General features: G+C 39.0%; 1 protein-coding gene across 10 annotated transcripts in view; it reads left to right on the forward strand.

Annotated features, from left to right (window-relative positions):
* Positions 1-26,945, forward strand: part of kmt2ca (lysine (K)-specific methyltransferase 2Ca) — a 137,369-nt gene that overhangs the window by 92,072 nt on the left and 18,352 nt on the right. For 8 of the 10 annotated variants that reach the window (XR_003275547.1, XM_026200790.1, XM_026200789.1 and 5 more), the window contains 21 exons: positions 2,788-2,969; positions 4,215-4,379; positions 4,594-4,703; positions 5,227-5,304; positions 5,413-5,625; positions 7,064-7,192; positions 8,068-8,187; positions 8,271-8,395; positions 9,613-9,802; positions 11,050-11,148; positions 11,396-11,443; positions 18,148-18,285; positions 18,857-18,889; positions 19,007-19,141; positions 19,286-19,436; positions 19,541-19,767; positions 19,870-19,943; positions 20,041-20,235; positions 20,953-22,836; positions 22,950-23,281; positions 23,367-25,084. Coding sequence is in view for 9 of the 10 variants with exons in the window: in XM_026200790.1 (XP_026056575.1) it covers positions 2,788-2,969; positions 4,215-4,379; positions 4,594-4,703; positions 5,227-5,304; positions 5,413-5,625; positions 7,064-7,192; positions 8,068-8,187; positions 8,271-8,395; positions 9,613-9,802; positions 11,050-11,148; positions 11,396-11,443; positions 18,148-18,285; positions 18,857-18,889; positions 19,007-19,141; positions 19,286-19,436; positions 19,541-19,767; positions 19,870-19,943; positions 20,041-20,235; positions 20,953-22,836; positions 22,950-23,281; positions 23,367-25,084 (6,346 nt within the window). In the remaining variant the exon portion in view is untranslated. The remainder of the gene's footprint in view (positions 1-2,787; positions 2,970-4,214; positions 4,380-4,593; positions 4,704-5,226; positions 5,305-5,412; positions 5,626-7,063; positions 7,193-8,067; positions 8,188-8,270; positions 8,396-9,612; positions 9,803-11,049; positions 11,149-11,395; positions 11,444-18,147; positions 18,286-18,856; positions 18,890-19,006; positions 19,142-19,285; positions 19,437-19,540; positions 19,768-19,869; positions 19,944-20,040; positions 20,236-20,952; positions 22,837-22,949; positions 23,282-23,366; positions 25,085-26,945) is intronic. The other 2 variants (XM_026200792.1, XM_026200794.1) reach the window with 2 other exon arrangements.

The raw sequence follows: 26,945 nt of genomic DNA on the forward strand, positions 1-26,945 counted from the left end.
TTGTGTTGTTGCAGCTTATTACATTAATAAAGAATTCAGCTCATAGATATTCACAGGTGCACATTTATCAGCTATTTTATATATATAAAATAAAAGTCTCTCTCTCTCTCTCTCTCTCTCTCTCTCTCTATATATATATATATATATATATATATATATATATATATAGATAGATAGATAGATAGATAGATAGATAGATAGATAGATAGATAGATAGATAGATAGATAGATAGATAGATAGATAGGTAGATAGATAGGTAGATAGGTAAGTAGGTAGATAGATAGATAGACAGACACTTTTATTTTTTTTTATCCGGTATCCAACAGCCAAATGTCATCACCAGGTGTCACGCATTCTGATGTCTAAACCCAGCACCTGTGAAAGAGCTGTCTGCCTCTCATTCAATCATCCATTGGTCTGTGCAAACAGCTGACTATTAACAGTCACAGCTGCTGAAGATAATTGCTCTTATCCCAGATAACAGAACAAGGACATTTTATTTAAAGATAATTGATGAAAATTCTGCTATTAATTCACCCTTGTTGTTCTAAATCCATTTGTACATTTAATGCAATAGATGAAATGCAACTTTTTCTGTACATTGAAAGTGGGTGAGGCTGCCAGCCATGGCCATTACCACCATACAGGAAACTTCTCTCCCTCTTGCCAGGGGAGATAATCCACCCTTCCCCATAGAAGCTGTCTCTTTGGGCCTGGCCTGTGCGAGGATGAATTTAAATGCTGGTTAAAACCTGGTTTACATCCTAAGACCATTAAGAATGTGAGGGCTGTGTCTACACGCTCTTTATACAGTCTCAAACTGGGAGTGTTCAAAGCATGGTGTGCAGAAAGAAACATTGTCCCTTTTTTGTGTTCAATTTCAGACATGCTATGTTTTTTTGCAAGACCTTCTGGACAAAGGCAGAGCTATTTCCACGGTTAAGGTTTATTTGGCTATCTTGACTCTGGTACTATAGGCCAGCATCCTCTCTTATATTGATTTATGAGGGGAACCCAATGGTAACACCCAGTATCAAAGCAGCAGGTCCCACCCTGGAATTTGTCCATGGTCCTGAACAAGCTCTTTAAAGCCCCGTCCGAGCCCATTGAGAGCATCTCATTAAAGCCGCTTTCTTTAAAGACTGTTCTGTTACTCGCTCTTACTGCAACAAAAAGGATGAGGGAATTACACACTTTACACACAGTCCACTTCTCATGTATGATGTTTGCTCCGAGTGGTCAAAAGGTAACTTTTAGGACTAATCTGGCATTTATGCCTAAAGTATTCGATCACACTTGGATCTAATGTCTTTCCATCCACCGCTTTTCTCATATTCTGAGCAGCTACACTCTTTATGTCTGATGCGGACTCGACACGTTTATGTGCAAAGAACCAGGGCACTTCGCAAATGCAATCAGCTTTTTGTTCTGTGGGCAGATTCTTTCAAGGGAAAACCTGTCTCCCGTCAGTGTCTCTCGCACTGGGTTGTGTCTATATACCATAGTGAGATACCAAACAAATGTTAGAAAGAGACTTTTAGGTTACGATAACATGAAGTGAGTTATCTCACAATATTTCCCTACTTGCCTGTCCCGTACGGAGAAGAGATATGCGAGAATGACGAAGCAGCAGGTAGCTGCGGTTTATATACAGGGAGGTGGGACTCCCTGATCGCTGCAGTGATTGGTCTATCGTGGTGTCATTGGTGCTTCTGCAATCGGTCACGCCTGGGGCATTCCCATTTTGAGATACTTCAGTTTATGTTGTCAGAGAACCGGAGTTGTGGTAGTAACCTACAGTTTTCTGAAAAGACACAATTACTTTATATTGTAAATTAAGTTTATTATTAATTTAGGCTTTGTCAAACATTTGCCAATGCATGCACCTAGAGCACCTAAAAAATGGTCAATGCCAGCTCAACTGTGCAAACCTCATTGTTCTCATGCCAAGCAAGTACAGCTGAGCTTCTGTTTTGTCAGTGCATTGAGTAATGTGCATAAAAAGCCTAAATAAATGTGTTCAACATATAAAATAATTGTATCTCTTCAGAAGACTGGAATTAAACTGCTCGATTGATATGTTTTTTTTTTTTGCTTCAAGTTTTGGTTCTGTGGACGTTTAATGGAGGCACAGAATTCTCTCAGATCTTTCATTTTTTGGGGGGATAAACTAACCCTATAATTTGGACTTTGAATTTACCTGATGAGTTATGGACTACTTTCATTGTGTTCTTTTGGAGTTTGACAGCCACTGGTCACTATGTGTATAAAAAATAAAAAAAAACACAGAATGAACAACTCTGTTAGGCTTCATGAAGCACTAAAAAGTCATATTATCTGGAATGATGTAGCAGAGTAAATGATGACGATTTTTATTTGAACTGTACTGTTCAAACTGACACTCTGCATGTTCAAATAGTGTTATCAGATTGTCATGTCTAGCATTTCTGGAAATTGTTATGCATCAGATGGCCCCTTTTCCCAATGGAGTACAAACCCAGAGGTGCTAGTGAACAGCAGGCGGACTGGACACATTTGTTCGTACAGGATGATGTGGTTGGATTGATTTATCACCACCCACATACTTTGATCTATAAATGCCAGCTAATCCTTCTGACAAATACCTCTGACTCCAGAGACATATTAAGGCTGTGTTCTTTGTGTTTTTTTTAATATCCATCCAGAATATAGCCTGCTAAATATATAACCCTCCATCGCCCTTTAAACTAGTGCTTGACCTGTGTCCTTTGACCTCAAGTGTGTGTGTGTGTGTGTGTGTGTTTTAGATCACAAAAGTGATGTTGAGTAAAGGCTGGCGCTGTCTGGAGTGCACAGTGTGTGAGGCATGTGGGCAGGCCAGTGACCCCGGGCGCTTGCTGCTCTGTGATGACTGTGACATTAGCTACCACACATACTGTCTGGACCCACCACTGCAGAATGTACCCAAAGGCAGCTGGAAGTGCAAGTGGTATGTACACACACTCAAACAGAAGTCTTTATTAAAATTAGATGCAGCATTGGACCATATCCCAGTTTCTCTTTCATAGTTCTGTCTTCATCTTTGTCATTTTTTTAACCATCAAAGATTATTTGCAAGCCCGTATTAATCTGAAAAATTAATACATTGTTTTTCTTGCATGTATTAAATGAATGTGACCTGTCAGTTTGTATATGTAGGTTGGAGAGTGAGATTTGTGTATAGAGCTACAATAGCTTGAAATTAATATTTATAAATGTGTCTTTGATTCAAGAACAATGAATGAATGAATGAATGAATAACACTTATATGTAACTGATGGCTGGTAGACAGCACACGGAAATCCATAACGATCCACAAACACGATGATTTTCAAATGCAGATCTAAAACGTTATTTTGCAATATAAATTATGAGTCTATAAACTGCTGTTTGCAAATATATTCATTTTTTAAGAATGCAAAGTAGCTTTTGCATTTGTGTATCATATTTAGTAAATATATTAATTGTAATAAAATGTATTTTCATAAATAACAAACTGAATTTTAAACTGTTTCTTATAGAAAGCTTGTAAGAACACTTGTAATATAGTGCATTAGTCATGTTGACTAATCTGAGAGGGAAAAATATACTTAATTGTCCTAAAGTATTTCATAGCATCATTAAGCTAAATCTTTATCCTAATCATCCCTTCACTTTCTTCATGCAAAATACAGTGTTTAGTTCTTTCTCTTGATTTTTCAAGGTGAAATATAACCTTTTCTTTACAGATGCAATGTCAATTCATTTCATTTAAATCTTACTACTGCTCTCAGTGCTTAAGCACTATCTCTTTGTTAGCTTCTTATCTCTTTTTTTTTTCTCTCTCTCTACCCATCTAACACTCTCTTGATCTTTGGCAGCTGTTTCCAAACAAGATCGAAAGGGATTTCCCACTTATTTGCTGTAATGTCACATGTAATCCTCATTTAAACAGAGCTGGGTTTGCATTGCATTGTGACGCATTCATTCGGAGCTTTACATGGATTGAAGCGATTTAAATATTTATTTTTAAGGCAGTGCAGTCAATGCCAAGCCTGTGCAAACAAAAGGCATGTCCATTCACAAAAAAGCCACAAAATAAGTGTAAAAGGATGGATTTAGACATTTATGATTAAAAGTGTGTGTGTCTGGGATAACGTGTATTTACACACTCAGGTATGTTATATCAGTGTGTAACTGTGTTGTTCTCCATCAGGTGTGTATTGTGTACTCAGTGTGGAGCCACGTCGCCTGGCCTGCGCTGTGAGTGGCAGAATAACTACACACAATGCGGTCCGTGTGCGAGTCTCACGGTTTGTCCCGTGTGCACGTGTAGCTACAGAGAGGAAGAGCTCATCTTACAGTGCAGGCAGTGTGACAGGTGGGTGGCACGCCATCACGCCAAATGCCATAACAGCAGAATAAAAAAGTATCCTGGGAAATGGCTCAGCAGTAGATTAGTACAAGAATAAACGCAGGTGTTGATGGGGGAAAATATTCATCATGTTGAGCATGTGATATTTGCTTGCTTTGTGACTTATTCTTACTGGCTGACTGGTTGTGAATGCGGTCTAATCATGATGTTTGGTCGGCAGGTGGGTTCATGCCTCATGTCAGGGGCTGAACTTTGATGAAGAGGTGGAGAGTGCAGCAGATGAGGGCTTTGACTGCTCTCTATGTAAAACACAAACCATGTCCACAACTGGTAAGAGCCACAAACTACTGGAATTTTCAAAAATCACATTTAATCAGTATGTGTTTGTAGTCTGGATTGAGTTTGTAAATTGATTTCATGTCTCGATCTGTTTGTTCAAGCTAGAAAGAATTAAACCGATTTAATTTGGATATGGCAGAAAAATCTGATTTTTGCTGCGTGGCTGAACAAAAATGCCCTAATCGCAACTTTAGGTGAATGCGCTTCAGGAATTGTCTCTTGTTGATTCCTGTATGATGTGCATGTTGATGCCCAATTTTTCTGTAACAGATGGACACTAGAGTGTTTTGGTCAATGATACTTTGTTCCAGCAAAATGTGGTTCATTAAAAAAAGCAGATGGGCTGAATTTTAAATCAAGCTGCAACCTGTTCATGTGAATTAAGCAGCAGTTAATGTAATCTGCCTTTAATGGCTCCAGGCTGTCCTCTTATCAATAAATAACTAAACAAATGACTATGAAAATGCAGTGTTGAAATAAGTCGAGCTTCCGTCTTGCTCTTGTGTTGTTACAGGTGGCACAGTGGCAAAGCTCATGGACATCAACGAGCCTCCTGTAGCGGCACAGATTCTTACAAAAGTCAAGGAAAATGGTATTAATGCTTTTTTTAAATTTAATTTAGCTGTGTAACGGTTACGTTACTTAAATTGCTGAAGTGTCAGAGTAACAGTCATCATTGCTGTATTCTGTTCTGTACCAGAATTCCAGCGGACCTACACTCAGGATGGTGTGTCTCTGACTGAGTCAGGCTTGAGTCAGCTCCAGAGTTTATGTGTCCAGACCGCCCGCCGTAGACGGCCCAAACCCAAACTTAAACTGAAGATCATCAATCAAAACAGTGTGGCTGTGTTGCAGACAACCCCTGATCCCCAGACTGAGCTCTTCAGGAATGGAGACATGGATGACAGTAGAGGTCAGGAATTTGTTTGTGCTTAAAATGTACTTTCCATTTTCATTTTTATTTTACATCATTGTTATTTTTTTGTTAGCCCTGCCCTAAACTCTCACCATTCGGCCAAATCGGTGCAAATGTGCTAGGTTGGTCAGGATGCCCAAAGAAGCTCAAATTCTTGTCTCTACACAATAAAATGGGCTAAGAAATTGTTAACATGAAAACATTGCAAACATCACATTTAAAAAAGAAAGAAAAAAATAGAGACCAATAGATTCTTGTTTTCAGGCATCAGTCTTGAATCAGACCATTGTTCTTTTAGTGTCATTGATATACTGCTATTGTTTTTGTTAATATTTTTTATGAGATTTTATTTATAGATTTTTTTTGTTTGTTTTTTAATTTTTTTGTCTACATATGTATTTAAGTTTTAGTGTAAATTAAATTAATTTCATTTTAATTTATTTTTTTATGTGTATATTTGCTAATTTCGTTTATTATTAAATTTTTGTTATTTTATTTCTTTTTTAATAGTTTTATTTTTAGCTAATGTCAATAACCCTGAACTTAACAAATGTGAAATGTTTTTCTCTGGCTATGATGTTATTGTGTGCCACTTTGGTGATGGTTGTAAATAAGTGATGACAGCCATCACAGCTGAGCATAACCGAGAAAGACAGAATAATCTAGAAAATAGATTTAAAAAATAAAAGATTTGTTAAAAACGTAGAAAACTGACTGGAGTGATTGGAGAGACAGAGAGAGAGAAATCGGCAGGAAGGTAAGCCATGTAATGAATTTGACTTGGAGAGAGAAGAGAGTCTTTAAAAACAGAAGTCAGCAAATTATACCTGCCTTGGCATTTCAGTGATCAGAGGCTGGGCGGCTCGAACTGAATTAATGGCAGACCCCTCCATTTTAGCACCAGTCTGAGAGAGCAAGCGAGGGGGTAATGTGGAGGAATGAGGCCACAAGTTTAACCCCCTCACTGCCAGACATCATATCTAAAATGCCAATTTATAACTTTAAACTAAAGGCCTTGAATAACTCCAGCTTCTGGTTTAGTATTAAATGCATGATGATTCTGTTGATTCAATGAAATTACACCCCATTAAGAACAACATTATTTAATGTGTGTGTGTCAAAAAAAAAAATCTTAATACTAAAATAATACACTTTTTTTTTTTACTGCTAGAGAATCACAAACATTACTGTAATTTTAGTGCGCCAGTCTTTCCATCTTTCCATTTTTTTGTGATCTTCATACATCGTCAGATGGCATTGAATGCAAATGTGTGTGTTGTTTTTATTGTATGTGTTTGTTCCGTGGTTATTAATATCATCAACTTAACCTGACTCTAGTGAGTCCTGCACGTTGTGCTTTGTGTATGTATCTTTGTGAGGTTTAGAGAAAATTCTGTCAGCGTCTAGAGTGCTCTGTTGTTTGACTGCATTGCAGAGGGCGACCCGATGGACTGTGATGGGAAATCTGACTCCAGCCCCGAGCGTGAGCACTGTGATGACCACATGAAAGGGGCCGACGGTAGCGACAGCAACAAGAAGAGGAAGAGGAAGCCATACAGACCGGGTGAGAGAGAGAGCGAGAGAGAGAAAGGTGCACTTATCGGAAAGGACAGCTCCACTGGACTGCGAAATAGTGCGGCTGCAAATTCTGGACCTTAAATAGCATCCCACAGTGCTTTGCTCTTTAAAGCTGCTTGCTGGGGAGGACTCCGGGAAGAACGTTCTCTTTTAGCTTTTTTCTGACTAAAGAAGTAATCTCTTTAAAGTAATGTCCTTTTTAAGCACTACCTTCCATTTCTTCTTCTTCTGCAAAATAAAAAAAAAAGGATATAGTATAGATGTGTGTATTTGCACAGCTTTTTTGTCGCATCACCCCTTTAGTTGCATCCAAGTTCAGTGCTAGGTGTGTTGGTTAAGACGAGCATCAGTGTCAGGGATGAATACATACAAATGAAAAACATTTCTTGAGATTAGAGAAGCAGTGTTAAAAATCTTTTTTTTTTTTTTGGTTAGTGTTGTATTTCATAAAATTTAGTTCTGAACCCTGTTCTCTTCCCATTGAAATGTTTACACTACTTACAGTACATAAACCAACCCAAGTGTCTTTCCTCACTCTGTGTACTTTGGATGGAGCGTGATGAAGTGCTTGTTGGGTCAGATTCAACCAATGTGGTGCAACCAGAAATAGACTTACCTGAAATGGTTGCTCCAGGAATGTAGCCAATATGATTCACTCTCTCCTGGCCCAAAGCTAATATGTCATCCTGAATTATAGAGATGAATGTCAAGATGTCACTGTCAGGGTTCCACGTTATTAATTCCTGATTGCATTCATCACCTAGTTTAGGGGTCCAGCAGCTGTTTTTTATTTTTTTTATTTTTTTTACTGACACTATTTTAAGTTAAATTTGATTTTGGTTTCCCATCTTCCCTCTTTAGGTATTGGTGGGTTTATGGTGCGTCAAAGGAGCAAAGCAGGGCAGGGGAAAGGCAAGCGGTCTCTCAGTCGGAAAAATTCCACAAGCTCACTTACAGAGAATTTCACAGGAAAGGAAGAAGGTATGGTCTGGACAGATCAGGTTTGCATGTATATTTATTTAGGTATGCTCTTAGTTGTTGCATAAAGTTTATCTTTCCACCAGGTTGGAATGAACCAGACACTCCTGTGGATGGGACCCCCATCGTCAGTGAGCCTCTGGAGAAAGTCAAGAAGAGATACAGGAAGAAAAAAAACAAACTTGAGGAGGCCTTCCCCTGGTACCTGCAGGTCAGTCCCACATATATTCCTGTATATAAGTGTTTCTCCACTGAATTCTGGATAATTTTTATGGCTATTTTTTTTTTTATGCCTCTCTTGCCTCCACAGAGGAAATGTCCCTAAAGCTAATAATAATTTGTACACTTCTTCGTACTGTAGATAATTGTTTTAAAGTAGTTGATTGTTTTCCATATATTTAGGGGTTAAAGGGTAATTGTTTTATTGTTCAAGGGGGCTACCATTTAAAAAAAAGTTTAATTAAAGTTTATTTACTTATAAAGATTAAAGTTCCTCAAAAACTGTACAATTTGAACTCTCTAATGGCTTTCCCCTTTAACTTCCAATTTGCTTGTTTTTACAAACATGATGTTCTTTGGAAACAGAGAACACTGCACAGATGTTGTCAATAAATCGTAACTATTTAACTATTGAATCCTGAACCTTATTTAAACCACAAGCCACTCCAGAGGAATAAAGCTGTAATAAGTGTACTACATAAGTCACTTTAGATAAAAATGTCTGCTACTTACTTAATTACTAGTTTAAACATAAGCATCCCAGTCAGGACCTTTCTTCACATCAGAGCTGAATGTGTATGAAGTGAGGAATGAAATGTAGTGATCAGGGATTTTGTGAGCATGTGCAGGGTTGACATCATGCCCAGCGTGGAGATGCAGTGATGCATTAACTGTAACAGCTGTCACTTTAGGCGTTCCTGTTTGTCAAACCTGAAATAAGACGTAAAGGTCATCACCAGAGGAATGTCTTGAATCAATGATTTAAATTACAGCACATTAGGCCTTTAATGTTTTATTACAGCAGGAAGTCATCACATTGGTAGTTTGGTACTGTTAGATAATCTGAAGTGGTACAAATGTGCTTTACCATCTAAAACTGGCAACCTTTTGACATTTAGAGCATAAAAATTTCACACAAAAAAAACCCCTGATTTTAATCTGATGGGTTACAAAATTGTGATTAATTTGCATTGAAGGATGAATCCGAGCCATATCTAGACAACAAAATGTCATAGAGACTTGGATTAACCATTCAGATGACCCTAGAAATCACCTAGCAAGAACCCAGAACATTGTAGAAACTGCATAACAGTGCACTAGAAATTGTTTTTGGACAGTCAGAAACAATATTTTCTTGAGAATGTGGAAATGTAGTTTTTATTTGGAGTGCTTGTGCATTATTAAGTTGTGTACATGTTTATGTTACAGGAGGCGTTTTTTGGGAAAGAACTTCTGCATAAAAGCAAGCAGACCAAGTCAGCTCTGGAAACTGGGCTTGTGGAGGAAGAAGCCAGTCATGCAGACAGTAAATCACAGAGCAGCAGCTTCCTGGACCCTTTATCTGACCCGCTTCTGAGTACCACTCCCACTCCAGTTTCGTCTAAAGCAGGGCCACTGCGTATGTTCAGCTGCACCAACACACATATTTTCTAAATGCACACACAAAGTACTGCCTGGAGAAATTCCTAACCCCAATGTGATTTGCCTTGGTTTAAAGATTAAATTATTTATTCTGCTCTGACCAGTCAGGACACATTTTTCTGCTCTTTTTGACTGCAGTGAATTCTGCAGGGAGATATAATATACATTATCACTGTTCCCCCCGCTTTCCCATCTGCACACAATGAATGCATCACACAACCCAACTGAAGAATCCTACAGTGTAACTCCAGTGGTTTGCATTAGAAACCTTCTTGGTTCATTTTTTTGCCACAGGAACTAAAGAAGATGAACCATACAGTTATTTTTTTTTTTGCCCCATGTGCTCACTTTGTGTCTTCTTCAGCCCTGTTTTGCATTCTCTTATAGACTGAAGAGCTTGTTCAGACACCTCATTCTTCACCATTTCTTCTTATCCTTCGTTCTGTCAACCCTCATTTACACTCAGCCCAGCAGACCTCTTCTCGTAGCCAACCTAACATGTTTTTAAAACCCAATTTGCTAGCATTTTTCTGAATTCCCTGTCGGAGCTCTCTGGGAAGATAGGAAGCTGGCAGTCACAGCGCAGTGTTTAGAAGGCATGTGCGTATTCGTTTGGAGAGCAATCACAAAGCTATTTGAAGGCTTTCAGGGCCACATGTTTGTCCTTAGAGATTTTCATCTCCCATAGAGTGAAGCTGCTTTTTCTTGCGTTTAACCCTTTCATGCAGGTTTAGTCTTGAAACAAGTGTTTGATTTGGGAATCATATTATGCATACATCTTTATGCAATGAATGCTAATGAAATTATAAAGAAGATTTCAGTTAAATTAGTGGTGGGGGATATGGCTAAAATCTTATACCACTTTAAAGATATAAAACAAATTGGAGGTGCAGATGTCATTTTTTTTTTTTTGGAAGGACAAGTCACCCTTAAGGTGGATAGCTACAGCAACGTGAGCAATTTTATATTACACTAACAATATGGCTCTGTTCCAAAACTGAGAATGTTTTGAGCTTCTCATGACAGTGTTTAGTTTTGTTCATGACATTGTGTTTTTTAAAATCCAAACCGTCCAAGTGACAGAAGTAGCACCCCTGTTATAAAGAAGATTGTCCGGTTGACACATTTCTATCAGCGTACAGTATATGGCTACATTTAATGAGGAGCACTTGGTGATTAGTATGGATACCCGTGCTCAGAAACGCTTGTCTTCTTGATCTCTAGCCAATGTGGAGGATCCCTTAGCCGAGCTGGTTCTACATTCAGATGATGATCTCCTGGGAATGCTGTCCGATGACCTGGTCAAGCCAGGCACTGAATCAGGTAGACTTAGTCCCAAGATCTGTCCATAGTATAGTCTCCCCTCTCTCTTCACTTTGCAGATGCTCTAGCAATCTCAGAAAGGACAATTTCTCTTCCTTTCACATTTTTCACACTTGCATTTCACATTTTTACTGTGTTTCTCCTAATTTGTTGTCTTGGCATCCTCCTTCTCTTTCCTTATTTTTTTATTTTTTTCTGCATTTCTGGTTTATAATTATTTGGTTTTATCTGGTTTGGGTTCCTGTAGGTCTTGATTTATGCCCTTTCCAGGTGGACAGTTCCCCCTCTCCATTCGGTAAGAGCCCTGTTGGAACAGCCTCTTTGGCTGTAGAAGTAGAGCTGCACCCCCCCCCCCCCATCCTGGCCTCTTGGCCCCTCAAAATAGGACCTCAGACTTTTTGTAGTGTCAGTTCTGCATGATCCCTTTACTGACAAACACAGACACTCATCTTTGGCTTTCTGCATCTTTTTACTAACCACAAACAAACTGCATGTTTTCTTACACATGAACCTGTTGTGACACTGAGGTGAAAACTAAATTGTCCTTAAATGGATGTTGGGATTGGCCTCTACTGTACTTTAGTTGGAAAATTTGATTTTTTGCAATCTGTGAAATTTTACTGAAGTGTGCTTGATATGTGCTGTCCTTTTCCTTTTCTCAGGGGTCTAATTTAGTTCCTAATTGTCAGCTTCTTAGCTGGCAAGGACACATTACTTTCTCTTTGTGGAATGGCCTTGCAGTAGAAAAACTAGTGGTTTGAGAGTTCGGACTGCTTCAGTGTGAAAGCATGTTCCACGATGCTACAAAAAAAGTAGTTTTACTCTTGGTTTCCCTTTAAAGAGCCAGTAAGATGAAAATTCTAAGCTTCCTATCACTGTTTATAAGTCCTGTACAATAGGTTTAAATCCATCCCAGGTTAAAAAACATTGTCATTTTGTCAAAATATCATTTTAAAATTACCTCAATTCTCAGAGATCCCTAAACGGTTCGCTCGAAGCTGTTCAAAAGATTCAGTTTCCTTAAAGGTGCCATCTGTAATATTTGGCAAAAAAAAATCTAATCATACTCCACATTCCATACCAGATGGGGGCAGTATGCCTCAATAAAGTGAATTGGTCTACTCTAGAATAACAAATGAGAAACGGCATAGTCTCTATGCTCCGCCCCTACTTTCACAACAACACTACAGCCATAGCCAAACTGTGCGTTCACACCGCCGGCGTCTAAAGCGTCAAAAATCGCTCTGGGCGCTCTGCTCACGACGGTGCAGAAAGATTTGTGAGCGTTCAGACGCTCTAACGTAGATCAAATGCTTATTTTGTATTTAAAGCGGCCGGAAAGCAAACATGCTTGTTGATCTCGTGCAGACTAACCACAGGGAGTTATAAGTTGACCTCATTAAATATTGTTGTGGACGAAATATTAGGATCCTTTACTTAAAATGAACAATCTCAGACACCTTGGTCCACGTATCACTTTTAATTTTTTTTTTTTATGTCCCTATACGCAAACAGGGACACATCATAGATTAATACAAACGCTAAACAGCAATAATCAACCTGTCCTCTATGTGCCAACTCTCAAGCATTCACAGTGAGACACACGCAATTGACTCTTTTCACACGCTTTCACGCCACACATCAATTTTTTTCACGCACAGAAAAACCACGAAGCAAAGAGGACAGGGAGACCAACAGACTAGACAGAGCAGGTTAGTTATGATATAATAAAATGGGTAACATTAAGTTATAGCTATAGCACGTTTATCGAACAGCCTTCGATACATTTATATGTTATAACTTCCCGAAAACAAATACACAAACATATAAAACAAACTTCTAGCGAACTACTAACAGCATCTAACTTACCAATCCAACAGAATTGTTGCAAGTTCGGAGTCGAACCTCATTTCTTTCAGGTGAATCAGTTGTCTCCAGCGATTAAAAGCAGTGTAGATGTTAATTTGATTTGTGATTCCGAGCGCGGTTGTTTCCCTGTAGCGGGTGGCGCTCTCTCCCTGAACTGAAATGCTCAATGAACTTTCAATGAAAGTACTGGGCTGTACTTTCCACATGATTGACATCAGGTTCAGGCACGCCCAGAAGCCATGCGAGTTATTTGTGTATTGCAGGTTGGCTGGTGGTTGTGTTGCCCGCATACCGGCTCCCATGGCCGAAACTGGTATTACGACACCTGTCGGGCCGGGGCTAGTAATGCTAATGCTAATTAAGGTTGATATCTCTGCAGCACTATAACTTGACATTTTTTTAATGACATCATCGCCCTTATTTCTTCTCATTCTTTTGATGCGTGTAGGTCATGTTATGGATATTTTTACCTCAATTTTTGCATATGGCACCTTTAAACCCCACCTTTCGGTAGCATACTGTGTTCTGATTGGTCAACTGACATAGTCCGCATGTTCCGCACACAACTTCATGGTAAACAATGCGTTAGCATCTTTTTGGGGTGAATTATGTCTTATTCCTCTCACCGCGAAGCAAACAGTAAAATAAAAAACTTGAACAGTCTCGCTGCTTTTTCTTCTGTGTGGGTGTATTCAAGCCGCGCGCTTCAGTTTGTATCTGAATACCGCGGGGGCGTAGTCACATTAGATATAATGAAGGGAGACGTGAAAAACAGACATTGCGTTGTTTTCATATGGATTACTTTATCACAGAATATCTGTTAGCAGCACTTGTTTAGTTTTAAAGAAGACATGTCAAGCTTTCTATAGATATCTCTCTCATGTCTCTTCGTTGAGTATTCACGGAGTTACACTTCATTTTAATGACGTGTTTGTAAATGAAGATCATCAGCACAGACAAAGGCTGCAGACAGCACACATACTGATAACACGCTCAGGAGAAAACAAACACATAACTTCATAATCATCCTTCGCGTTGTGATTCGGAGATGCTTGTTGGTCTAAATAAAGTTGGTAATGAACCCTCTTTTATGGCCAAACGCTTTGAAAATCCCGCCTTGTACTCACCGAGATTAGAAAAGCAGTCATCAGTGAAATGTTGTGAACACAACAAAAGGGATTTGTTGTACTGCTCTGGTATTGTGGTAAAACTGAATTTTAGCCACTGGTTCTTCTGATCTTCATTATTTGGCAGTGAAAATAAAACAAACTTGCCTTTACAATTAAAAACACACTGTCTCCTCGACATGATGCTCTCACACCAACCAGAGCGTCTGTGTGGGGGGTGGGGAAGGTCACAGTTCCGTTTCTCCCAAGACGGTAGGCGGAGATTATAATGCGAAGTGTTCCTAGTGACGTACATAGAGATGGGCAAAAGATTTGAAATCTATAACTACTCGTTTCATCGATTCAGAGTCGACTCCTTACTTTAGAAGCCAATAACTTTATAAATCGTTCGATTTTTGGTTTAATTACTTTGCACATTGTTTACACTGATGGACAGCTACATCATACACTGTAATACAGGTAATTTTTGATTTCCCATCTGTGTGGCTCTTTAACGTATATTGTATAAACATACATCAGAGATTGTGCTTTTAAAAAAGTACTATCTACCAGTGATGTGTGGGTCAGTGAATAAACAACCCGCACCCGACCAACGTTTTCAACTAACCCGCCCGCAACTCGGACTGCAAAAAAAGAAACATACATCAGAGGTTGTGCTTTTAAAAGAGTACTATCTTCCAGTGATGCGTGGATCAGTGTATAAACAACCCGCACCTGACCAACGTTTTCAACTAACCCGCCCGCAACCCGCCTGCAAAAAAAGAAAAAAAAATATTGTACCTGACCCGCATTTTTTAAAAGTAGTAAATGCTCATCGTAGCGTTATTGGGTCATAAACGTATGAACCTCCCTGGCCTATAATATCCATTAATCCAGCCTGGATCCAGCCACGACATCACCCCCCCCCCCCCCCAAATAAAACTAAATAAACAAACAAAAACTAAATGTATTCTAATTTTGTCAATAATTATAAAAATTTTTGCATTTGCACTAAAGTAGTCTAGTCTGGCTTTGTGTATTTTGATGTGTCTGCAAGTTCAGCAGACAGTGATGTTCAGGTTTATTCCGATCAGAGCTCGTGAGCGGAGAGCGCATTTCTGAATATCCCACTCCACTCACTCATTCCGTGGGGTCGCTCGCTCAACCCAGAATGGCCTGCTGGTTGGAAAATATGTGGAATAAGGGCTGCCTCCGACTACTTTTTTTTTTTTTTTTCTAGTCGACTAGTAGTTGTTTATTTAAGCCATTCATGGACAAATCGCCCCTTTATTTTAATTTAATTACTTAAATAGGCTATAGCCTACAGGATAATAAGCGTTATGACCGCACGCATAAAGCTTGCCACAAAGAACCGGTTAAAATAATGATTATGAATGTGTCTTAATTAGCAAGGAGACATTTAATTGTTTATTAATAAACTGGTGTTTTCTGTGTAGCTGCTAAGATGAAGTTGACAATGCGGACTCGCCACGAACCAATGCCATGAGAAATGCACATTTCATATGTATTACATCATCAGAGTGTAGCCTATTTGTTTTGGTTTGAATATTTTCATTTAAAAGTAGACGTTTCAAGCTTTCTATAGCCTATATGTCTCAAATCTGTGAGGCACAAGCTGAGTTTCGGCACCCTCCAGTTCACACGCCTCATTACATTGTCTGCTATATATTTGCTTCTTATTTATTGAATACGGGCATCTGATTGATAAAACATTAAGATACAATTTATACAAAACGAAGATCTTTTAAAAAGAGTTTTCTATAAAACAAAACTTAATGAAGTCGTCAAAATCATGTTTTACCAAAAACTGCGCTGTTGCTCCCCAGTCTTCACCTTTTCTCGTGCCGCCTCCATCTCTACCTGCAGACTGAGCTCGTGCGTCATCTTGCGCGCCAGTTATTCAGCCAATAAAGTGTAGGCCTATGTATTTCAAAATTGTGTCTAGTACTATATAAATTACAAAGGTTTAATTGGCATCTTTATTTCACCTGATCAACCACGACCCGGAAATCATTAAAAATATTTTTGGATGACTCGTAACCGCAGGTGACCGCAGGCGCACACTCATTTTGGATCAACCCGCGCATTACTGCTATCTACTAAACTATTTGTTTCCCCTTCTTAAAAAAAAATAGTGATACATAATAATAATACAAAACTAAAAGCAGTAGTTCCCTACAGTACTTTAGAAACATTCCCACAGTGAAAGGAGGCTAAAAAGGATTAGAAGTAGTGTTGGGCGATATGGTCATTTTTCAAATCATCATATCTTCAGCCCGTGAGATCGATGATACACGATATTATCGTGCATGGGTGGAGCGAGATAAGACTCTTTGTTCTTTTCATAGCATAACTATTTGGTGTTTTAAACCGTGCAGTTGCACAACAGCGAGCCTGTGGAATCACCAATATTCGAATGTACTTTAAAACATACTGATAAACTAACGTTAAATATAAAAATACTGTATTTAAAACAGCTAATTCATATATAGTCGGACTCAACTGTCATATCGCGTGTCCTGTGACAATTCTTCCGCATCTGCGCATGGAAGTTATCAATCTAAATGTTCTACAAAATCAGTCAATGGTGAAAATCAATAGTAGATTTAATTTAAAGTCCAACAGTTTAACACTTATATTGGACATAAACGAACACGTTAAATATAATGTATTCAAAACAGGTACCGTATTTTGCGGACTATAAGTCACATTTTTTTTAATGGTTTGGCTGGTCCTGCGACTTAATTTGACATGAACCGAGAGAAATGAAAAAACAGAAAACATTACCATCTACAGCCAACGAGAGGGCACTCTATACTGCCAGAGATGCTGCTCAGTACTCCTGTAGTCTACACTGAGCAGCATAGCGCGCCCTCTCGCGACTGTAGACGGTAATGTTTTCTCTTGGTTCTTGACTCTAAATGAATGCGACTTATAGTCCAGTGCAACTTATATATGTTTTTTTCCTCATCATGACGTATTTTTGGACTGATGCGACTTACTCAGGTGCGACTTATAGTCCCGAAAAATACGGTAAGTTCATTGATTATCTATTAAAGTTAAATTGAACTGATGCATCAGTCATAAAGTGCTCCGGACCGTGTGCCTCGTGATGAGAAGAATGCTTTGCCACAGAAACAAGAATGAGATGCATTCTGACATTACCGTGGTGTTAAAATCAGTTAGTAATTTAAAATATTGCACATATGTAGGCCATTCAGATTACTTGTTAAAGTGCAATGAAATACCTTATATCTGCAGACGATGTATGTCTGTTTGTGGATGGAGACTTCTTCACCAGCTACAGGCTCTAATCCTCATTTGTGTGCATGCGTGTGTGCGTGCGTGTGTGCGTGCATGAAACATAGACTTAGTAAGTGCATGACTGTATTGTGAACACAACTGGTGCCACATATTTTGTTGATAGACCTTTACCTGTTTTGAACCTTGAACAAGAACGTGAAACCAGGGTAATTGTCATTTGAAAGCTCACCCTTTCATTTAGACCAAAGAAAAGTGGCTGACTCTTTGATTTTGATGACAACCTTTACTATTGTCAATCATTGGAATTGCTTGCTTTTTCATTGATTAGGCTCTCATCTATTCTAATGGGTAACGGTCTTCAGTGATGAAAGAACATCCATTTTTTAAGAGACTTTTTCACACATTTAGTTGAGCAGGCAACACTAATTAGGTTCCTGTTTTTCTTGGAAAATTGAGTTAGTGAAGGGGATGAAAGAGAGGGCAAGGAGAAAGAGAAAATATATATTTTCCTTATTTTTCCATGACATGAAATAACAGTCCTCTCTCCCCCTGCTTTTTACTTCCTTATCTTAGCAAACACTCAAGCACAGTAGAAAATGAATTGCTTATCAACAATGATTTAGGCATTTACAGAATGACAGCTATGTTTTTCTCTAGATTTTTGCAAGTTGAGTTTACTATTCAGTAGAGATAAGAAACTACATTTGAGAGTAAATGTTTAGCTTTGCCTTTCTTTCAGCTGGTTTGGACATCGGCACCCTGCCGGTTGATCGGTCAGCTCCTCCTCAACCTGGCACTGCTCGAGGGTCTCGACCACTACAGGAAGAACCTCTGGATGTAATATTGAGTCCTGAGCTGGATAAGATGGTTTCTGATGGTAAGAGTTGTGGATTACATTCACTTTGCTAATGGAACTTTAATTATTTTGTAAAACTTTACTAACAACACATCACAGATGAAATGCATTCACTATATGGACAAAAGTATTGGCACACACCTCTTGATTCATTGAATTTAGGTGGTTCAATCAGACCTAATGCCACAGCTGTATAAAATCAAGCCCCTAGCCATTTAACATTTCATAACATTTCACTGCAGTCAACATTTGTGGGGGCAGAAATTGTTGTTCTGAAAAGCTCAGTGAATTCAAGCGTGGTACTGTCATACAGTGCCACATTTGCAGCAAGTCAGTTGAAATTTCATCCCAATTAAATGATTAATTTCTTGTTCCATAGCAAACAAGTGATTTACCTCAACAGATTTTCTAACTTGTTAATAATGATTATTGTTTGCAGACTTAAATGTAAAAACTGAAAAATGGTTTGGCATTTGAATGAATAAATTGGTGTTTGGTGACACCTTAGTTACTATGCTGTGATATATTTGAATGTCTGAATGTTGAATTTTGTTTAATGGACTAGTTATATTTTCTATATTCTATTTTACAGGGGCCATTCTGAATAAGTTCTACAAAATTCCAGGTTTGTTGTTTTCTATATTTTGACAGCATTCCTCAACAGATCAGATGTTTTTGTTGTAAAAAAAAAAAAAAAAAAAAATCTTTAGATATGAAAATCCATTCTGTTAATTACATTTAGAGCTGGAGAGTAAAGATGTGGAAGACTTATTCACTGCAGTGCTCAGTCCAAATGACAGTCAGCCTCCTCAACTTCCTCATCCACCCAACACTGCACCCAATGCCTCGGCCACAGCGGTGTCTCTTCAGAACCCAGGTATCAAGTTGTCTGCATTATCTCTTCAGTCAACAGTCAAGCCAACCACCCAGATGTGATGTTGTGTGCTTGTAACTTGAGTATCACATGTAAAATGTACTACCCATTTTAAATGTGCGTGTTTCTCCATGGTCTCATTTGCAGGAGATGTTGGTGGAATTTTCCCACGCATGCCTATGATAAATGGCATGATGGGGCCAAACACCCACTTTCCTCCAAACCCCATGATTCCTGGAGCTGGAGTGTCTGGCACATTCTCTTCCATTCACCGCATGCCTTTTCCAGAAAATGTGGGGTGAGTGAATACATATTCTGAGTAACACAGATAGGTAGTGACATTTCTGTTTATAAAATTTAATCGTTTCAGTGACACTTAATGGCTTGATATGTTCACTACAGGGAGAAAAAATTCAGCCAGATAGGGGGTGATGTGATTGGTCCCTGGGCTTCTCCTGTTCCCATGCCTGGATCTGTCCCTCCTCCAGAGATGGAGACCGACACCATGTCCAATGCTCAGAGGAGCACGTTAAAGTGGGAGAAAGAAGAAACTCTTGGTGAAATGGCCACTGTGGCTCCTGTTCTTTACACCAATATGAACTTCCCTAACCTTCAAGATGAATTTCCAGGTGGATGTTTTATCCTAAAACACGACAAATAGAATGGTCAACTTGAAATGGAGTCAAGTTAGAGACCAACCATCTGATTTTTTTTTTTATTTTTTTTTACAGATTGGGCGACTAGAGTGAAGCAGATTGCAAAGTTATGGAGGAAAGCTAGTTCTCAGGAAAGGGCACCTTATGTGGTAAAAGACTCTGTTCTCTCTCAAAAAATGCTAACATTGGATGTGTTTATATACATATATGAAAGTTTTGACTTTTTGTTTGGCTCTGCCCCATTAGCAAAAGGCAAGAGACAACAGAGCAGCCCTTCGTATAAACAAAGTTCAGTTGTCTAATGACACAATGAAAAGACCGCAACAGCAGCAGCCAGCTGATCCTTTTGATCCCAGTGTTCCCATGGACACAGATCTGCTCTTCAAGGACCCACTCAAGTACAAGGAGTCTGAGCATGAACAAGAGTGGAAGTTCAGACAGGTGATTGACAGCCCAAAGGATATATAATTGCAAATGCTGGACTGTGAGATTGTTATGCAAAATGTAGTGTATCATCCTCTTGTCAAAGCTTTCACCTTGATGTTTAAAAAACGAGTTCATCAGCACTATGTAATCTTTAATCAGAATTAGATTTTTTTTTTATATAGCCGTTTGAATTCAGTTGAATCTAAGCCTTTGTTAGAGGAAGTGAATTCAAATGGATGTGATCAGCAATTGCTGTAGTTTTGTTAATTTATCAAAATGAAATGCAGTATGTCAAATCAATGAAATGCAAATATGCCATTTGACAAAGTTTTGCATAAAAACAAGTAGAAGTCAGTTCTGCTTTAAAGCATTAAATTATTGATAAATAAAAATGTTTACATTTTATTATGCACATGCTTGTTAATTTTACATTCAGCCTTGTCATTGTAAACTGCAATCTAAGATTTGCCTAATAAACAGCAGGAAAATGTCCTGAAAGTCAAAACCTTCAAATTAAAAAATACACATAGCCTTTTTATATATAACATTCAAGCAGCCATAGTTGCAGGTTGTTTTAAGAGGGAAATTTCTTAGGATCCCAGATTGAGGTACAGTTCTGGCATATGTTTTGCCAAGACCCAGTACCAACAAATATGGTGTATAAGTGTTTGGTAAATAAATAAACTCCTATGGATTAATTACGTTTTTTTTTTTTTTTTTTTTTCATTGCAGCAAATGAGACAAAAGAGCAAACAGCAGGCAAAAATTGAAGCCACGCAAAAGTTAGAACAAGTTAAAAATGAGCAGCAGCAGCTTCAGAAACAGCAGCAACAACAACAACCATTCAGTGGAGACAACTCTAAAAGTGGTAATCAGAGTCCAATGGCAACACAGCCCAGCAGTGGAGGTAATGCTTCTCCTTTGCAAACATTAAACCCCAAGGATAGCTTTGCAAGGACTCAGATGCCTGGAACGGCAACATCAGATGCATCAACAGATGATGTATTTCTGCGTCCTCAACCTCCACCCCCTTCATCTACAGCAAAAACCCCTACCCAGGACACTCAGTACCCACAGGGTCCCTCACCTCAGCCTCAGTCTCCTCAAATGTTTTCACTTGAATCATCTGGATCTCGTCCTCCTTCTCCATGGGATCCGTATGGCAAAATGGTGGGAACCCCCAGACCACCACCATCTGGTTCAAGCACACCTCGCAGAGGTTCTGTGTCTGACATGCAAGAAAGAAATCGGCCTTCACCAGCCCATGAATCCTTTGGGTCTCCAACATCCGCTGGCGCTGACCCATATGCAAAACCTCCAGACACACCTCGACCATCAGATCTTTTTGTGAAACCTATGTGTCCATCTAGGCCAGGACCATTATCTGAGCAACAAGGACGACATTTTACCAGTAATGTGACACCTGGAGACAGTTTTTCCAGACCAGGCCAAAGATCAGAAGCTTACCAGCGCATGGCCCAGAGCCGCATGATTCTTTCTGACCCCTATTCTAGGCCACTGTTAACACCTATTCCAGGGAGTAATGAGTCAGGATCTGTGACAGTGTTCAAAACACCCATGCCTCCTTCCCAGTTACAACAGGACTCATTCAGTGCAGAGCAACAAGGCATGAGAATGGGATCATCTGACATTTTATCCCAAGTTCAACATTCTGACCCTTATTCACATCAGCCTCTTACACCTCATCCATCAATGGGAGATGGTTTCAGTAATGAGGGCAGAATGATACGTCCAGGACAAGGCAGTCCTTTTGCCCAACCCTTACCCATGAGTAGACACCCTCAACGAGATCCATATTCACAGGCGCCATCTACACCTAGACCAGACTACCTTCACCAAATGCCAGATCCATATGCTCAGCCTCCTGGTACTCCAAGACCACATGATCCATATGCCCAGATGCCTGGTACCCCAAGACCACACTCTGATCCATATACATTGCCACCATCCACACCTAGAACTGCCACAATTGACCAGTTTTCTCAGTCACAACCTAACGGTTGCAGACAATCTCCATCTCATGCTGTCGATCCATATGCTCAGATGCCAGGAACTCCAAGACCTACTTCCGGAGAGAGATACTCTAAATCACCAATTAGTCAGAGAACCTCAGATCCCTTCTCACATTCTTCTGGAACACCTAGGCCAATCAGAAATGAAGCTTATGATCAACAACCAGGAACACCAAGGCCAGTTCTTACTGACCCATATTCTCAAACACCTGGAACCACACGTCCAGGAATTGACCCAGAAGCATTCCCTAGATCAAATCCAAGAGTAAACTTCATGTCCCATCAAACAGATCCATTTACCCATCAAGCACAAAGTAGAATGCAGGACCCATTTGCTCGTCCCTGTGCTCCTGATTCTCAAATCCCTAAACATCCTGGGATTTCAGATGAAAGTCTCTCTCTACAACAGGCAAACACTAACCAGACACCGATTCATGATCCATTTGAACAAGCTCCTCTAACCCTATGTTCACAAACAGGGGATAGACTGTCACATAATGTTCCAGTAAACACAGGCAAACTATCAGATACACAGAACACAATACAACCACCACTTGGAGATAACGAAGAGAAAATTAAACAGGTTTGAAAACATATTGTGCTATTCCATTAGAGAACATTACTTTTTTTCCTGTAATCTCTGTTCTATTTTTAAAGACATCCTATTTATTTTTATACTGTTATTGCTCTTTTTAGCGCCAAAGACTACGGCAGTTAATTCTCAAACAGCAGCAGCAGAAAAGTGCAATCAGACAGGAAAAGGGACTCAAGGAGGCAATTCCTGCTGCTGCACCTGGGACTCCAAGGCATTGGTCACAGGATGATTCTGGACCTCAGAATGATATTTTTGGTAGACCCCCACCTCCATATCCAGGTACTATGAGATCTTCACCGATTCATGGAGGACAAAGATTTCCTGGAACTTTCCTTGCTGATCACAGTGAGCCCATGCCTGATGAACCCCATTGCTCCAACCTACCATTCTCCAGGGATCTAAACAACACTGGCATGAGTCAGCAAGGACAAAGGTAAGTGTTTTTCCTTCGTCACTTGTGCTGTCAAAATAGTAATTAATTTTGTGTTTAAGCTCTCTTAAAACTCAATTCCTTCCAGATTTGGATTTCCTCCTGGAACTCCAAGCCAAGAACATTTCCTCAGGCCCCCTCACCAGATACAAGGTGGTTCAATGGTTGACAGTATTCCACCACATATGAGACAACCAGCTGATCTTGTTAGGTCAATAGGCAGTAATCATCAAATGGGCCTACCCCAGCATTATCCCCCACGTGGCCTTCCAATGCAACAGCATAATATAATGGGTCAACCATTTATTGAACTTTGTCACAGGGCTCCAGAGAACAGGGTCAGATTACCTTTTGGTCCACCTAATGCTTTGGACCATCTTAATCATTCCCAGAGACCACCTCATGGCTTCATGGGAAGTCAAAATATGGCCTTTTCAGGAAACCAAGGTCCCAGAATTATGGATCCGATGTTGGGCCAGTCACAACAAGGGCCAGTCAATCACTTACAGACCTCAGCTACTATGGATAATTTGCATCACCATACACATACAACACCACAACAGACCCCTCTGGCAGCACCACATATCCATTCGGTTAGTAGTAATTCAGCTGAATCTGCACTACTTCCTGTCACAACCTCTGGTCCAACAGAGGAAATCCCATTGCCATGTAGCGATGGTGCTGAGAAGCTAGAAACAGATGACTCTACTGTGAAGGACCTTGATGATGTAGAGGTCAAAGACTTGGTTGATGAAGACCTGGACAACCTGAACCTTGATGCAGATGATGGCAAAGATTTAGATTTGGAAACAAATGATCTACATCTTGATGATCTTCTGGAATCTGGAAAGTTTGATTTAATTGCTTATGCAGATCCTGAGCTAAATCTTGAGGACAAAAAAGATATGTTTAATGAAGAGCTGGAGCTGAGTGATCATATAGAAGATGACCATGGGGATACCTCAGACCTTCAGAAAGCCTTGGCTGAAAAAAGAAATGCCAGATGTGGAGGTATGTCCTCAGCTCAACTTAAATCAGAGGGCATGCAGGGTACTAGTGATGTCAAACTAGAAAAGAGTATGTCAAAAGAGGTCCAGGATCATTCTCCGTCTGAAACAATAAAAACTGAGGGCCAATTACTTGGAACCTCAGGAGATGAACATTGGCCTATGAGCAGTAAAAGTGGTAAAGATGATGGTCTTATTGAGGAATCTTGCAAAGATGTTCATACTGGATCTGCTCCAGTGCTGTCAAGTTTGTTGATCAAGGAAAAACTAGAGGACACTAGGAGCGAATCCATAATTTCTCCTTTCCCGGGTGACCCAAATGGCCAGACTACTCTTGGCTCAAACATGAGTATGCTAATGCTGCAAGGACAACCCCAAGAGCAAAGGATAAACCCTGGAGTACCAATGGGGCACAGGATAGATACATCTCTAACCCAAGGGGCACTTTTAGATGACACAAATTCGATGCAATCTGGTAACCAGCTGGTACCACTTCAAGGCTTTGGACATTCACAAGGACAACAAATTGATCTAAACCTGCCTATGGTAGGTGGCCAGCAGCCTGTTTCCCATCCTGTAAATCACCAACTTCACCAACAGGGCATGTTCATTCCTGGGGCTACAGGGCAACAAGTGTCTCAAGCACAACAGAGTCAACAGAACAGGCCTCTTCTGTTAGAGGAGCAGCCCCTTCTTCTTCAAGATCTGCTGGATCAAGAGAGGCAGGAGCAACAACAGCAAAGGCAGATGCAGGCCATGATTAGACAACGGTCAAGTGACCCTTTTTTCCCTAACATTGGTAAGCCTAAGCTCCACTTTGACTTATTGATAAATTTTTTGATTTTGTTTTACCTCTTCATTGTCAATAAAGTAGTTAAACCCTGCCTTGATGCTTTACTGTTACTGAATTTAGTTTTGTACAATATTTTAATAGTAACTCTTTTCAGGGATGTTATTTTTATTTTTTTTATTTTTTTTATGAATTTCCATATTTTCCCGAACTTTGAGGGACGACCCATGTGATTTGCATAGATCCGGGATGTTTTTTTGTTTTTTTGGTGTCTGGGGGGGTTGAAAATCGTGTAAATGGCTTTAAGCTATAGCCCCAGGGATAGGCAACTCCGGTCCTGGAGGGCTACTATCCTGCAGAGTTTAGCTTCAGCCCTCATAAAAACTCACCTGCCTGTATCTATCTAGTAATCCCGAAAATACTGATTGCCTTGTTCAGGTGTGTTTATTTAGGGTTGGAGCTAAACTCTGCAGGACAATGGCCCTCCAGGACCGAAGTTGCCTATCCCTGGCCTAAACTGTGTAAAGAAACATCACATATGGAATAGTCCTGAAAGTGCAGCACGAGTTCACGGCACCATCTGCAGGACAGTTCAAAGTGTTCAATTTATTCAAAGCACCAAACCAGAGCAGAATCAGCACTGAAATGTGTTATTCAGTGAAATTCACAATGGTTGTGAAGTAATTACAGTATATAATAGGCTGTAGTCCGATGCGCTACGTGTCTGCAGTTACAGTAGGATTTAGTTTCGATTCACTGTTAGTGCTAGCTGCGCTTGGTTTGAGCCGCTTTATTTTGCATTTAGGAACGTAACATTCGTCATTAGAAATGGTTATAAATTTATTGTTGTTTACAAAGAAGATACAGTGTCCCATAATCCTTCAAAAATCATTATAATATGCTGATATGCTGTTCATGAAACATTTCTCATTATTGTCAATGTTCAGTTTGACAATAATTGTCAATAACAGTTTTGCTGCTTAATATTTTTGTGGAAACAATAACACTCAAACATTTGTATAAGTATATGTAGATTTAAAAAGATAAAAATATTTTTAATCATGCACGAAAGTGACAAAAAGTAAGTGAAGACATTTTAAATGATTTCTATGTAATAAATGCATTAACAAATGTAATTAATATATTTGATAAATGCAAATAAATGCTGTTCATTAAACTTTATAATTATCCAATAATCCTAAAAAATGAAGTAGTACATAATTTCCACACAAAATTTGAAGCAGCAAAATTGTTTTCAACTTTGATAATAATTAGAAATGTTTATAGTAAATTGTAATGATTTGTAAAAGATCATGTGATAATGAAACCTGGAGTAGTGATGAAGAAAATTCTGCTTTGCATCACAGGAATGACATTACATTTTATAACTGAAACATATTAAAATTGAAAACTTTTTTGTATTTTGTAATCATTTCATTTTTTTTTTTTTTTTTTTTTTTTACTTTATTTTGATCAAATAAATTCCGCTTTGATAAGCAGAAGATTTTGTATTGTTTCCAAACTTTTGGTAGATACTTTTAATAATAATAATAATTTCAATTCTATAGTATACTTTACTATAATATAATATAGTACTAGTAATTTATTATAATATATTATTATATTATTGTCGTTATTAAATGCTGCTTTTTATTTTTACAGGACAGTATGTATTTTTACAATATAAGATATATCATTTAATGTGCTAAAATATATATGTTTTTAATAATGAGTGCTGGGGCATAGCTTGTGGGCGTGGTCAGATTTTCCTTCTTTTTTTGTCTCTAACTGATCACATGGCTGTTTTTTGCTTACTTTCTCAATATTTAGAATTAAGCTTCAAAAACCCAAATACATAATGTGAATATAA

The sequence above is a fragment of the Carassius auratus genome, chromosome 24 (genome assembly GCF_003368295.1).
Source record: "Carassius auratus strain Wakin chromosome 24, ASM336829v1, whole genome shotgun sequence".
Taxonomy (NCBI): Eukaryota; Metazoa; Chordata; class Actinopteri; order Cypriniformes; family Cyprinidae; genus Carassius; species Carassius auratus.